The sequence below is a fragment of the Centruroides vittatus genome, unplaced genomic scaffold, assembly GCF_030686945.1.
Source record: "Centruroides vittatus isolate TY-2023 unplaced genomic scaffold, ASM3068694v2 contig_680, whole genome shotgun sequence".
NCBI lineage: Eukaryota > Metazoa > Arthropoda > Arachnida > Scorpiones > Buthidae > Centruroides > Centruroides vittatus.
Genome location: NW_027122427.1, coordinates 1,207,299 through 1,220,980, shown reverse-complemented (window position 1 = coordinate 1,220,980; position 13,682 = coordinate 1,207,299). Strand labels below are relative to the sequence as shown.

At 37.1% G+C, this 13,682-nt stretch overlaps 1 protein-coding gene across 1 annotated transcript; it reads right to left on the bottom strand.

The window, feature by feature from the left end:
* Positions 1–13,291: 13,291 nt before the first annotated feature.
* Positions 13,292–13,641, bottom strand: LOC136980229 (THAP domain-containing protein 1-like). The gene is made up of 2 exons (XM_067276322.1): positions 13,516–13,641; positions 13,292–13,432 (listed from the first exon to the last, which is right to left on the bottom strand). The coding sequence occupies exons 1-2, from the start codon at positions 13,639–13,641 to the stop codon at positions 13,292–13,294; spliced, it is 267 nt and encodes an 88-aa protein (XP_067132423.1).
* Between the last annotated feature and the right edge of the window lie 41 nt (positions 13,642–13,682).

Below are 13,682 nucleotides of genomic sequence, written 5' to 3'. Positions count from 1 at the left end.
CAATTAAGGGTCTGGAGGGTTTGTGCCAAGAGGAGAAAAAATGGGTTTACGAAATATTTGAGAGACACCCGGGATGTTTCGCCGAGTCTATTGAGGAGCTAACGGGTATGATTGGGGTATCACACAAGCCAGAAATTGACCAAAGTAAACCGGTGAGTACACGCCAATACCGGATTCCGGAGTGTTATTTACCGAAATTAAAAGCATTAACGGAGTCTTATTTAAAAGCAGGGATCATCGAGGAGAGTTCGTCTGCGTGGAACTCGCCCATTCACATTGTAGAGAAAGATAATGGGGAAATCCGGATGACCCTGGATCTCCGACGGGTCAATGACCTCACTGAGACGCAAGAGTTCCCCATCGCTCGCGTAGATGAAATCCTGAGCAAATTTCACGGCAGTAAATTTTTCTCAGTATTAGATCTGAAATCCGGCTATTTCCAAATAAGCTTGGATGCATCTGTTAGGCATGTTTATGCTTTCTCCACTCCGTGGGGCAAATTCCAGATGTGCCGCCTCCCACAGGGAGCGAAAAATAGTGGCCGGTTCTTCCAAGCCGTGATGTCCAAGGTGTTGGCCCGTTTTGTAGGGATAAATTGTTATATTTTCCAGGATGATGTTGTACTATTTTCCAAGTCCCTCGATGACCATATAACTCTATTGGGTGAGGTCATAAGCACACTCGATAGGAGCAACCTAAAGTTGCATCCATCAAAAAGCCGCTTTATCGTAAGCGAGGTTAAGTATCTGGGGCATATTATAAGCCAGAGTGGGATACTCCCGGACGAGGACAATGTCAAGGCAATACGTGATGTGAAAGCCCCCCGTAATATAAAAGGCGTCCGGAGTTTCCTAGGTATGGTCGGTTTTTTTAGGTGCTTCATACCACGTTTCTCCGATTTGGCATTACCTTTAACCAATTTGACTAAAAAGAATAGGAAATTTTTATGGGATAAGAAGTGTCAGGAAAGTTTTGATGAATTTAAAACCATGTTATCAAAGCCCCCCCTCTTAAGACACCCCAACTTTGACGCCCCATTTCACCTATATACCGATGCATCGGATAAGTGTGTTGGTGCGGTACTGGGGCAAATGGAAAGCAGTGATTTCTACCCGGTGGGATACTTTAGCCGGAAGTTCAATGATACCGAAGAGAAGTACTCCACAATCGAGAAGGAGTGTTTGGCGATGGTTTTGTCCCTGCGCCACTTTAAACCTGTTGTGTTAGGATATCCGATTGTAGTACACACTGATCATAAGCCACTTGTGTTTATGAGCAATATGAGAAATCATAATAGGAGATTAATGAGATGGTCGATGAACTTTGGCAGAAAGTGGTTGAATCTCAAGGGGAAGATGAATTCTTAAAAAAAATACGGGAAGGCCACAAACATCAAGGGAAAGGCGGATGGGTGCCTAGTGGAAGAGATGGATCTGAATTCCAGTTAGATGGTGATGTGGTCGTACACGTAAAGCCCGGAAAAATGGGGCTCAGAAGGTGGACTCGCATATGCGTAGGGAAGGACATGACCGACCAGGTGATATGGCTATTCCATAGTTCGCCGCTGTCTGGTCACCTAGGTGTGGAAAAAACGTGTGATCTTATTGACAGGTATTACTACATCAAAGACCTGAAAAGCCGCGTTAAGCGTATAATAAAAGGGTGCAAGACCTGCCAAAGGTACAATCTACACGGGGGTCGAGCGCCGTTTCAGGAAACGGAAACTGCAGAGTTTCCCTTCCAGAAGGTGGCTACTGACATAATTGGTCCTCTCCAAACATCTTACGGGGGGAATAAGTACATCCTTACGGTCGTCGATTTATATACTCGGTACGGGGAAGCAATGCCTGTCCCAATCAATCAGCCCAGGTTGTTGCTGAGGCGATCTTTAATAACATCATTTGTAGGTATGGGTGCCCTGAGGTGATCGTCTCTGACAGGGGAGCGAACTTCACCTCCAGCACGTTCCAAAAGGTGTGCGACGAGCTCACGATTAAACATAATGTGACAACCGCATATAGACCGTGTTCCAATTCGGTGTGCGAACGATTTAACAAAACCATCTGTGGTATAATTGCAAAAATATCAGGAGGTAACAACCGTGATTGGGACAGATTCATCAACACGGGTCTATTTGCATATAATAATTCAACCCATTCCGCTACGGATGAGTCTCCTGCTTATCTATTATATGGTTTCGATCCTCGGTTCCCAAGTGCTTTTCCTGAAGAAAACCTAGAAAATCAACAAGGCCGAGAGCACGGCCCGAGGTTTATTGATAAGTTAAATGCAATAAGAGAAGCGGCATATGAACTGGGAAGGAATCGAAACTCGAGAAATAGGGGGCGGATAAATGAGGGGAGGAAACAAAGCGTGTGGAAGGAGGGTCAAAGAGTGTGGTTGATGCGTAAAGGAAAAAGGAAAGGCTTGGGGAAGTTTTCCCCCAAGTACCTGGGACCGTATAGGATCTCACGCGTCTTAGGACCCGTCACGGTGGAGTTGAGGAGCAACCGGCGGAAAGGGAAGTGGGTGGTGCACACCGATCGGATTAAGCCATGCTACTCCCCAATATATAGGGAGAGCAGAAAAGTATCCTCGCACCATCGCAAAGATGAGGAAGTACGGGAAGAAGCCGATGACTTAGAAAGCGGTGAACCGGAGGAATACATAAGGACTTGGATTCCCCGACGGAATATAGGGCCAGATCCGACTTCACTTCAATCGAGAAACGAGGAGAGGGAGGACACGGAAAGCGACCCCACTACCGTGAGAGACGCGGAACCTCAACACCGTTATAATTTAAGGAGAAATAAAGTAAACTACCGTAGGTTGCACTACGGGGTTTGATTCTTCGGGGGGGCGTATGTGGCCGTCGGCCATGTTATTCGCGTATTTTATATGTTTTTAATATGTAATATAACTAGTGTTAGAAATTCCTTTGTTTCTTTTGTATTATCTATCCTCCTTCACTTTCCCCACCACTCCTTTTTACCCTTCGGGTGGGATTATCGTTTCCAAGAAAGAGTCCAGTCCAAAAACTGATTCACCTTTCGTTCCTCGAGACCCACGGCGCCGTCCCTTCTATTGTTCTCTACGTTGACTCTTTCTTGGAAACGATAATCCCACCCGAAGGGTAAAAAGGAGTGGTGGGGAAAGTGAAGGAGGATAGATAATACAAAAGAAACAAAGGAATTTCTAACACTAGTTATATTACATATTAAAAAACATATAAAATACGCGAATAACATGGCCGACGGCCACAGAAGAATACCGACAATTAAGGACATCAGATAAGCACAAAAGACGCATTTAACACTAGGAATATAGTATTTGTTGAAATAAAAAACCTTTTATAATATCACGGGATAGGTCCTGTATATTGTATATATTTATATGAAAAGAGTCCCGTAAGTTAACGATCGTCTAGGGCCTAAAACCTTTACTGCGCGGATTATTCGAGAAAATAAATATACTGATTTTAATCGTATTTAATATTAATTTAAAAAAAAAAACAGCAATAAAGACACAATTCTTTGTTTTTTGAAATAATTTGATGCTAAATCACACTAAATTTTTTATTAATTTTATAAATCCAAAATTGTTTACAGACAGCATGATTCTAATTACATATATATTACTTATGATCTCTTAAACTTTCCTTTTTTTTAATTGAATTATTTCCATTTTTTAAGGATGGACACGATTGAGGAGGGTCGAAACTAGAGCAGTCACAATCGGGAAATGTCAAAATTGGAGTCACAATTGGTAAAACAAGTCAAAATTCGTGTTGTCACAATCGGGAAATGTCAAAATTGCAGTCACAATTGGTAAAACAAGTCAAAATTCGTGTTGTCACAATCGGGAAATGTCAAAATTGCAGTCACAATTGGTAAAACAAGTCAAAATTCGTGTTGTCACAATCGGGAAATGTCAAAATTGGAGTCACAATTGGTAAAACAAGTCAAAATTCCGCTGGAGTCAACAGTTGGTAAAACAAGTCAAAATACGTGGAGTCACAATCGGAGAAATGTCAAAATTGGAATAAATAAATAATGACGAAATAACTATGTACAATGAGATGAAAATCTCTTAAATTCTTCTGTATTCTGTAAAAATAAAATACAAATAATTAAAATTTTTATCTAATAAAATCAATTATTTTTAAATAATTTTCAAATCAATAACTCTATGTTCTTCCAAGATACAAATGTGTACGATTGAAACAGAAGTATATTACTCATGGTAGAGCAGTGGCGTATTTACTATGAAATTAACAAAGCTTATGCTACAGGTTTTCTAATCCCGGGTGGTCCGAAGCAACTACATTTTCTGCAGCTTGAACTGTTATTGGACCTCTCTGTAACCAGAAACGAAGGGTCCCGTAACAGTTTAAGCTGCATAATACCGAAAATGTAGGGAGGCATTGATTGTGAGCAATTATGCGATACCGCGACGTGTAATTTATAATGTATCCAATTATATTACTGTCAATTCATATTCACATCACATAAAGTTACTGAATAATCTTTCTCTATATCCATTTATGCTATTACTTTCGCAGTGTCGCGAGACTACAACTCTGCAGGATTTTGTCTTAGAGGGAACACATACATAATTTAGATCAGTTAACCAACTAATTTACTAAAATTGTGTTCCTTACACACTGGTTTAGACATATGAGTCTTATACTTTATACATCTGGATAAAACCACCGAACACTAGTTGTTAATCATGGGTTCGAATCGAATGTATACACAGATTAATTGATATATAGAAATTCAATCAATATTTTGGAGTGGTTTATACGACATTATCTAAGTTAGAAGTATGTTAACATAACTACCGAGTTTCATAGCAATTTGTCGAACGGTCTATGTGTGCATAGCGAACAAATATACTCATTTATATATACATATAAGTTAAAGATACATACCAGAAGAAGAATCTGAAAAACTTCCTTAATTTAGAAAATCTTTTCTTCTTTGGTGCATGGCCCATTGATTGATTGGCGTGCACATTGGATGTCGTATCCACGATTATCCTATTATATCAAAATGAAACATGTAAATTAATTGAAAACTATTCATAACACATATTTATCATTATTAATTAAAGATTAAAACAGTAAACTAGAATTGAACGTTTGAATGTAAGAAGGAATCGATTTTTCTGCATGAGTGAAAATATTATGTAACAATGGATGTTATTGATATATAGTCTTTCAGACAGAGATATTCGGTAGATAGAGGAGTTGTGTTAAATTGACTTAATGTTTTCAAATGAAAGAACGTGACATGGGCTGATGCTATCTTTTTCCCTCAAACGTTCTGTCGATTCAGAAACGTAACACCTTCATCTATGGTAACAATGTTAAAAGTAGTGTAAAACCTGACTATCATACAATGGCAGTTTTACATTTTACAAGTTGGACATTAATATAATATGCTGTCTAGGACTAAAAAGCTTATACAGTTTGCGCTGGAGTCTATGGAACAGGGCAGAAAATAATACAAATACAGAATATATTAATCCTATTTAACTTGCAAGAACCAAATGGAAATGCCTCTTCTGCAACTTAGCAGTTCTAAAGGATTCTATCTCAGACAAATCTAGTTTTACTATTTGCGAATTCATGTGATAAGGACAAAGCTATATACGAAGGGGCAGAGAATAGTGGAGCAAAGAATAGTGGAGGTACAGAGGATGGAAATTCTATGCTAACTGCTAAGGTCCTACATCAGAAATATAGATCATTTAATAACAGAGAGTGATTTATGGGACGGACAGAACAAGAATTTTCAGATTATTTATCTCTTTTCAGTATCTGTTAGCAAAAGGCTATTTCAAAACTACAGAAGTACAAATCATAAATTTCCTGAAGATAGGTTACTGCTATCTACTTTTAGAAAAATTTCCGATGAATAGAAAATGTTCTATGAAACATGAAATACAGGATAATGATCATTGACGAAATCGAATTTTATCATCAATGGAAAACTTGCCCATTATCATTAAAGTATAAAAGAAATAGCAAAATTTAATTACGATTAGATCTTTCATTTTATTACTTTTCTATAATTATCTAGATAAAATATTTGCAATAAAATGTTATTTTTATTGTGAAAAAAATAAATAAAACGCATTATGTTAGTGAATATATGAATATTAAAATATTAATTTTAATAATAAATAATATCTTTTGTTTTTCATAATATATTAATAAAATTATTTCATTTCAATAATATAACACCAATAGAGGAAACGATATAAAAATACGTATTAAATAAATATAAAAATCTTACCTATTGAAACTATCTTTAATAACTTCGGGCTCAACTTCCTCATCACAGGATACAAGATTATTCTCGCATTCATCGCAAGGAGAATAAACATCCTTTTCATCAACCTGTTGCGAATAATTAGAATCGTTGTCGTTGAAACAATCCTCAGAAAGATCGCGAACGATTTCCAAATAGTCTGTTTCTTGGTAATCTTTAGAGTCCCAACTGAGGAAATCTTTCCACTCATCATTATCCGTTGGTAATTTCATACTGATGTCAGGATCAGGAGGATCAAACCGCTCCTCACACAACTCTGGATTTCTAGAAACAATAACAGAAAATAAGATAAAAATATATATTAAATACGTATATACGTAAGATTTTCATATTTAATCTTACCTATTAGGACAATGATTGACAGCTTTCTGAGCGCGCAATTCATGATGATTTTCGCACTCATCGCAACGAAAGTAAACATCCTTTTTATCAACCTGTTGCGATTTAGAATCGTTGTAACCGAAACAATCCTCGGCAAGATCGAGAACAATTTCCGAATAATTTGTTTCTAGGTAACTTTCCAACTCCCAACTAAAGAAATCATCTCGATCATCATAATCTGTTGGGAATTTCATGCCGAGATCGGGAGGATCAAATTGCTCCTCACACACCAACTCTACATCTCTATCCATATCTGCATCTTCCACAAACTCATCCATGTCGAAATCTGAAAAAAAAAAATCGTGAATTATTTCGGTCTTATTTCGGTCTTCGGTCTTCTCAATGTTATTATTTACTTTGACTATAGTAACAAAATATATTCGACTCAAATCAATTTAAAATATGGAAATTTATCTTAAAATTAATTTCTTATTCTACTTCTTTGCTGTTAGTTCAGTTTAAGAACCTTAATTAAGAACTTAACGACAAGTTTCTAGATGGGTAATTCCATTTTTATAAAATATTTGTACAGTATATTTTGTAGTCTTTCAAAATATTACTCACATTTACATCCAACACAATTTTTCTCAAAAAAATCAAGCACAAACTCGCGAATACGTCTTTTCTCTTCGAAAATATCTACTCAACAAAGCATTGTAACAATTGAAAAATCTATTGTTGCCCACATTGTCACGTTTTCTCGTGACGTGAGCTGACGTAGTACAAATATTCGACATTTTTAATATCCGATGCATATTTGTTTCGACCATCCTTATTATAAATAAGTGTTGTACATTAATTGCTGTGCGTTTATAAACTGTAGATAAATATATTATTAATGCATAAGCATGCATTTTATATTCATAAGTTCTTTTTTCTTCCTTCTTTTGCATCAGTTAAAAAAACATTGTTGAATTTAAAATTTACGTAGAATTTGGAACAAAAATTTTAATCTAAACTAATTTTATAGCAACATTTTGCTTTTAATGGAAATTTCTGGCAACTTGACAACATGGCGGAAGCAAACGGCGCCATATTGGAATTTACAGACTTATTTTGTCAAAATAACTTTGAATTAATACAGATGAATTGTAAAAGTGATGATGATAATGAAATATTTTCATTCACTGCTACTATTGCTATAATGAAGCCTAAAAGAACTCTCTCTATAAAAAAAGGCGTTCCATACTCCATTTTCAAGCGTAGTCTTCTATTTACTACTAGCGACACAGCCGTTATGTTTCAATTAGATATATTTAAAAAATTTTTAAATCATCGTGGAATAATCTAGTATTTAATTACAACGTATGGGATTAAATAATATTACATGCTAGCCATCTTATTCAATTTTTGTGATTATTTTATAAAGTCGCTAAATATAACTATGGTTACTAGATAAACTGGTTGGGGAGCAGAGCAGAATTTTCTGCCTAGAGTCATTTTTTCTCACTAAAAGCGCTGAGGTTAAGATTCGGACCAAGATCTATAAACATAAGGTCAGGATACCAATGTTCCCTATGGAGCCGCCATTTTGGATCTGCAGTTCCAAGGTCACAGTATAGATTTCATACTATCTACGTGCAGGACCCGGGATCGAATCCGAACGGGTCGAAAAATCCCCAGGAATTTTTCGGGGGGTGGTCCGTTCGGATATGTCGGGCCCCGTCCCTCACCACCCGGTCGCCCCATTGTGGGCCTGGCCGAACCCATAATGGGCCTACTAAAAGAGGCCCTCTTAGTGCCCACGGGGCGGAAAGAGTTAAAAAAAAAAAAACTATCTACGTGCTGTAAACTGCACGTTTCTTCTAGTTTGATCCACTGAATTCCGTTTATAATTTCAAATATAAAAGGAATGTGATAAATATATTTTTTTAAACCTGAAAAAGCAGTGTTTAATGTCCTAAAAACATTTGTTAAACCAAAGCTGCATTTGGAGGTAATTTGTAATTTGGAGGTAATTCCCTTTCTCTAGCCCTTCTATGATCGTCTGGCTTCTGTGGGAAGCCCTCTGGTCGTTATTTTCGTGGCATTTTTCCTGAAATTTTTCAAAAAATTTCAAAAAATTTAAGTTCTCCAATCTTTTCGAACGACAAAAAATGCAATAAATAACATTTTTATTGCGCGCCGAGTTTACTCAGAAAAAAATTCCAAAAAGTGCCGGCTTCTAACAAGCTTCCACGCGACTATGCGCAGTAGCAAAAAATTGGGAAAAAAACGAGTTCGCAATAATCACTATCGTCGATCGCGACCATCGACAGCATCTTTTTCGCTATCAATTTTTTTCTCTCAATAATTTTTTTTTTCACTAAAAAGATTCATTTTAGCCTGATTTTGAACCGGGATATCGAGATTTATTACTAAACTCAGCGGTCTTGTTATACTCTGCGAGAAATCGCGTTTGTCCGCGCGAGAAATAACAACGACAAAAATTTTCAAAATTAATATCTTTAATACAAATTACGCTAATTGTACAATTTTTTTTCTTGCGTAAGAATTTCATATAGGTATTGTTGCAAAGGCATTTTTTGATGAAATTTCGAGAATATTTTTAGTCATAAATAGATTAATTTACTCATTTGACATCATGTCGTGAATTGCCGAATTTTCAATGGTCCACACATCATTTTTTTGATTGCTTCATTTCATGCACAGAAAACATTTATATCTATACTATCAACAAAGAATTTTGATGGATTGAATAATATTTTGAGCGATGTCAAGTTTTATATTAGATGATCGAGTTAAGCCTAACACACGACTATATCATATTCAAAATTAAAAATAAAATTCATGCGTAGAAATATAAAGAAAATATCTGTTAAATCTTAATAAAACATTTTATTCGAGACTTTGTTTAAAGTTATATTTAATGCGCAGCCATGAAATACAAGTTACAAATTAAAATGAAATTTGTCTTATTTAATATACAAATATAATACATACGTATGTGTATATAATAATTTATTTAAATATGAATAGTTAAATTAATAACGTTAGTGCGCATCTCTTTGTTTATTTAGATTAAGCTGTAATTTAAAAAATTGTAAACCTAAAATTTCGTACTGTCGTCCATCCGTTAGTCTGTCCTTCTATAAAACGATTATTGATGCTAATGTGTGAAATTCTGTTTAATCCATGCAAGATGTGTAATTACCAGAGCCCCTTCGGCCGCCAATTCAAAGTCTCTTAATCTTTAAAATTGGCATTTCCACTTCCCGGGACGAGGACCCAGGGGTTGGATTTGTGGGAAGCGAGTGTTCGGGTTGTTTCATTGTGTGGAATTACACAGAACGAGGCGCTTGGCGTATCAGTGCGTGAGTGCGAGAATTCGAGTAAATGTTAAACGGTGTATATCTTCGTGTACAGTGATGTTATGTCTGTGCGTGTGCGTGTGCGTGTGTAATCGAAGAACATCTTCGGCATGTCTATAAACAGAAAAACAGTAAATTACAATACGAAAATAAGATGTGTTAAAAAATGAAACGAAAGAGTTCTTACCATCGGAGATTTCGGAAAATATTCACTTGTCCACTTGGTCCTCTTGGTGGTAAAGTTGGGGAGGGAGATTCTTCTCCCTCCCCAACTTTAACAACTTCCCCAAATGTTCCTAGAAAACACAAAGGCAGTGAGAAAACGAGAAGTTCATTCATTTATTACCTAAGGTTAATATTATTAGCTTTATCAGACAGTCTTTCTTCCCGAACAGTGTTATGAGAAGAGCGACAAACCTGACCTGGCCTAGCTTAGCCTAATCTAACCTACCCTAACCGGAAGCTCAATCCTCATAACAGCTGTTTGGGAAGAAAGGTCGGCCGAATGTCGCATCCGGTGAGTAGAAGTGTCAGGTCCGAGTGGTCACAATCGGGAGTCATATCCGTTGTTGCCGGACTTGTCTCCCGAGTGTCACGTTCGGGAGACAAGTCCGTGGGTCACGATCGAATAAGAAAAGTCACGTCCGGGAAAAGGTGTCGAGTCCGGGTGAAAAGTGTCGAATCCGGTAAGAAAGTCGCATCCGGGTGAAGAAGAGGAAATCGAAGAAGATCACCGCCTAGGCCAAGGGAACCGCAGCCGTCCGCAGCAACGAAACCACGGACAGCACAGTCCCTCAACTTCGGCGGCTCTCTCCTCCGATTCCTCCCCGTTCTGGCTTCGGCAAGGCGGTGGCGTCGCCGTCGCGGACGAACGGGCAGAACGCGACAAACCAGAAAATGTCAACTCGGACGAGCTGTCATTCTCTACATCCGCCACAGCAAGGTCTGTGGCCGGATGACCCCCGAAGACCTTCGCCAAGTGCACTGGACCCAGGGTGTAGCGTCGCATCATCCCGACTCCGGGAGGATGCCACGCCACGCGCACTTGGGGAAGGTCTTCTTCACCCGTTGCCTCTCGCTCGTCGAGCCCCCGCTCCTCCAACGGCACGGAACGACAGACTCGTTCCGCGTCGTCCGAGGAACCCCCTCCCTCCGGCGCCACCGTCTGCCTCCGCCGGAACCTCCTCCAAAGCCGCACCAACGACGCCATTCTGTAAAAAGAAAAAAAAAATTGCAATTAGTCCGGTGAAAACAAAAGCTTAAATTAATGCTTAAATTCTTTCGAGAACAAAATGCCTTTTCAAATCTAAAAGATTCGAATCCGAAGCGCAAACGGCCGACCATCGAACGATGTGCCGAGATGTCTTCTGAGACCGATCCTTCAAGTAATATTAAATAAATTCTTACGTCTAAAGTCAATATGGACTAAGACTTACCTGAAAAATCTTTAATCTTCTCTGTAAAAGTCTTCAAACCGCAAAAAACAGCACGCAATCGAAGAGCACAACAAAAGCACGTCCGACCACAACAAGAAACACAATCGAACTGCGAATCGTCATGCGTGACGAATTTCGAACAAACGTTAAAAGACGCGTCAACAATGTTCGAATTACGTAAAAATTCGAATTAAAAAATCAATTTTATTTTTTTTAAAATTAATTTATAATTTTTTTTTTTAATTTTGCTTCAATCATTTTATTGTGTTTGGAATTTGATAAATAAATTATCTTCTGCATTTACATGTTGCAGAATGGCCACCGTGGAGAGGTAAAAGACGATCTTTTGAAATTTTACGTCTCGAAGCTCGACAATCTCCGAAAATTGCCCGAAATACGTTTGAATACGCTGATAAATATCTTTATCGTCCGTTTTCGGCCGAAAAAGATATTAATCGCATGAAATCAATCAAATTCTTAGGATTTCCATTTATTTCGCCCAATATTATTTCGCCTTACGGAAAGATTCATCGGTCGCCGTCGGGGTTGCGAGTTTCGCGTATTAATGCAACGTCAAACTAAATATAGTTAATATTAAAAATACCGAAAAACATTCTTGGTAATACCTAATTATTTGTTGATGTACATTTAGGCAAATCCTTTATAACAATATATCCTAAAGGTATTAACAGTGCCTCGCAATAAATAATGTTGGTTAATAATTGTTACAAAAATATGTAATGCGTATTTTTATCATGTAAACTAATTCTTTAAGTAATACTTGTAAAAAAAAAAAAAAAAAAAAAAAAATTACCGAAGAACCTTATCTCTAAATATAGAAACTTATATATGTAAAACTACTTAAATAAGTTCTCAGTGATTTGGCACGAGTGTACAATTATTATTATTTTTTTCTTTTAAATCGAATTCAACATATAGGTTTATAAATGTAAAGCTTAATTATTCAAATATTCGACTTGAAACAGAAGAATACATTTTTATTTACACTAAAACAAAACCCAAAATTTTTTTACTACTGTATTCAATAGTCCCGTCCCTCGCCATCCGAAAAACTCCTGGAAATCTTTCGACGCGTCCGGACTCGATCCCGGGTTCCGCACAGCGTAGACTGCCACCTCGATCGCTCGGTCATCCGACCGTCGAACTGTTCGGCATTTGTGTCTATCAACCGTTCCGTGGGACCTGGTTTGGATTAGAGTACCTAGATATGAGAGTAGCGACATACCAGTCATCGTCGCCATGTTCTGTCGACTGTCATCACGTGGTCTATGGGTTTACATTGAAAAATGGCGATTTTTTTAGTTTAAATACAACATTTATATGAGTAAAACAAAATAAAAACTTTGCCAATTAGTGGATCGATTTACAAGTCAGAAAGAAGCATTTGAAAATAGGGTCATAAAACAATCAACGTTTATTGACTTTCGCGATAGGGGGTATAGCGAGGTATATTGACAAATTTTTTCGCAGTAGTACGAAATTTTTACTGACTTCATTTGAAAGTGTCATATTTCTTCCCCATTTACAAACAAACCCGATGGCGATCGGTGAAACATGAGAGAAATTACGGCGAGTTGAAATTTGATATGTTTATTTTTTGCGTTTTACGTATCAAATTACATTAAATTCGACACAAATAAAGCATTTGTGTCAATAAGAAAATATTTTACACTGTTTAAAAGTAGAAAAAATAAAGAAAACAAAGATGTAATAATAATTTTTGAAGCGAAGCCAAAAATTTTACAATTTAAAGATAAAAAATGGATTCTGTTAGAAGCTGCGCGATAAAGGGAGGGTGGCATAATCACGTGACTATAGAAGTGCTAGTTGTTTTTCTTCTTAATTGCAGACGGGGTGGAGGATTTGGAACATCAAAAAGGATCGGAATTGCATTCCATTTCAATAATTTTCTTCCATTCGCTCTTTTAAGTTCAAATTGTGACTCCTGAAATTTATTTTAAGTTTTAAGCAAAAGTTATTTTAAACACTTCGTAAATTTATATTTTCAGCATTATTTTATCCACTAACATCACACAGCCTCGAACTCTTAGTTGGTTTCCATTTATCTCTCCTGAATTTGTCAGCGGGAAAACGAAACAATCTTATATCTTTGGCTGTCGAATTTTTACAATTAGGTGCTGAACACCAAGCCATTTTAAAATAAATATATTATAACAAGAAATCCAATTAATTGA

Excerpts from the sequence above, each read along its gene's own strand:
- LOC136980229 (XM_067276322.1), bottom strand. The coding sequence starts at position 13,641 with ATGGCTTGGTGTTCAGCACCTAATTGTAAAAATTCGACAGCCAAAGAT. Across the intron at positions 13,433-13,515 it reads AGAGTTCGAGGCTGTGTGAT|GAGTCACAATTTGAACTTAA; the intron begins GTTAGTGGATAA and ends AATAAATTTCAG.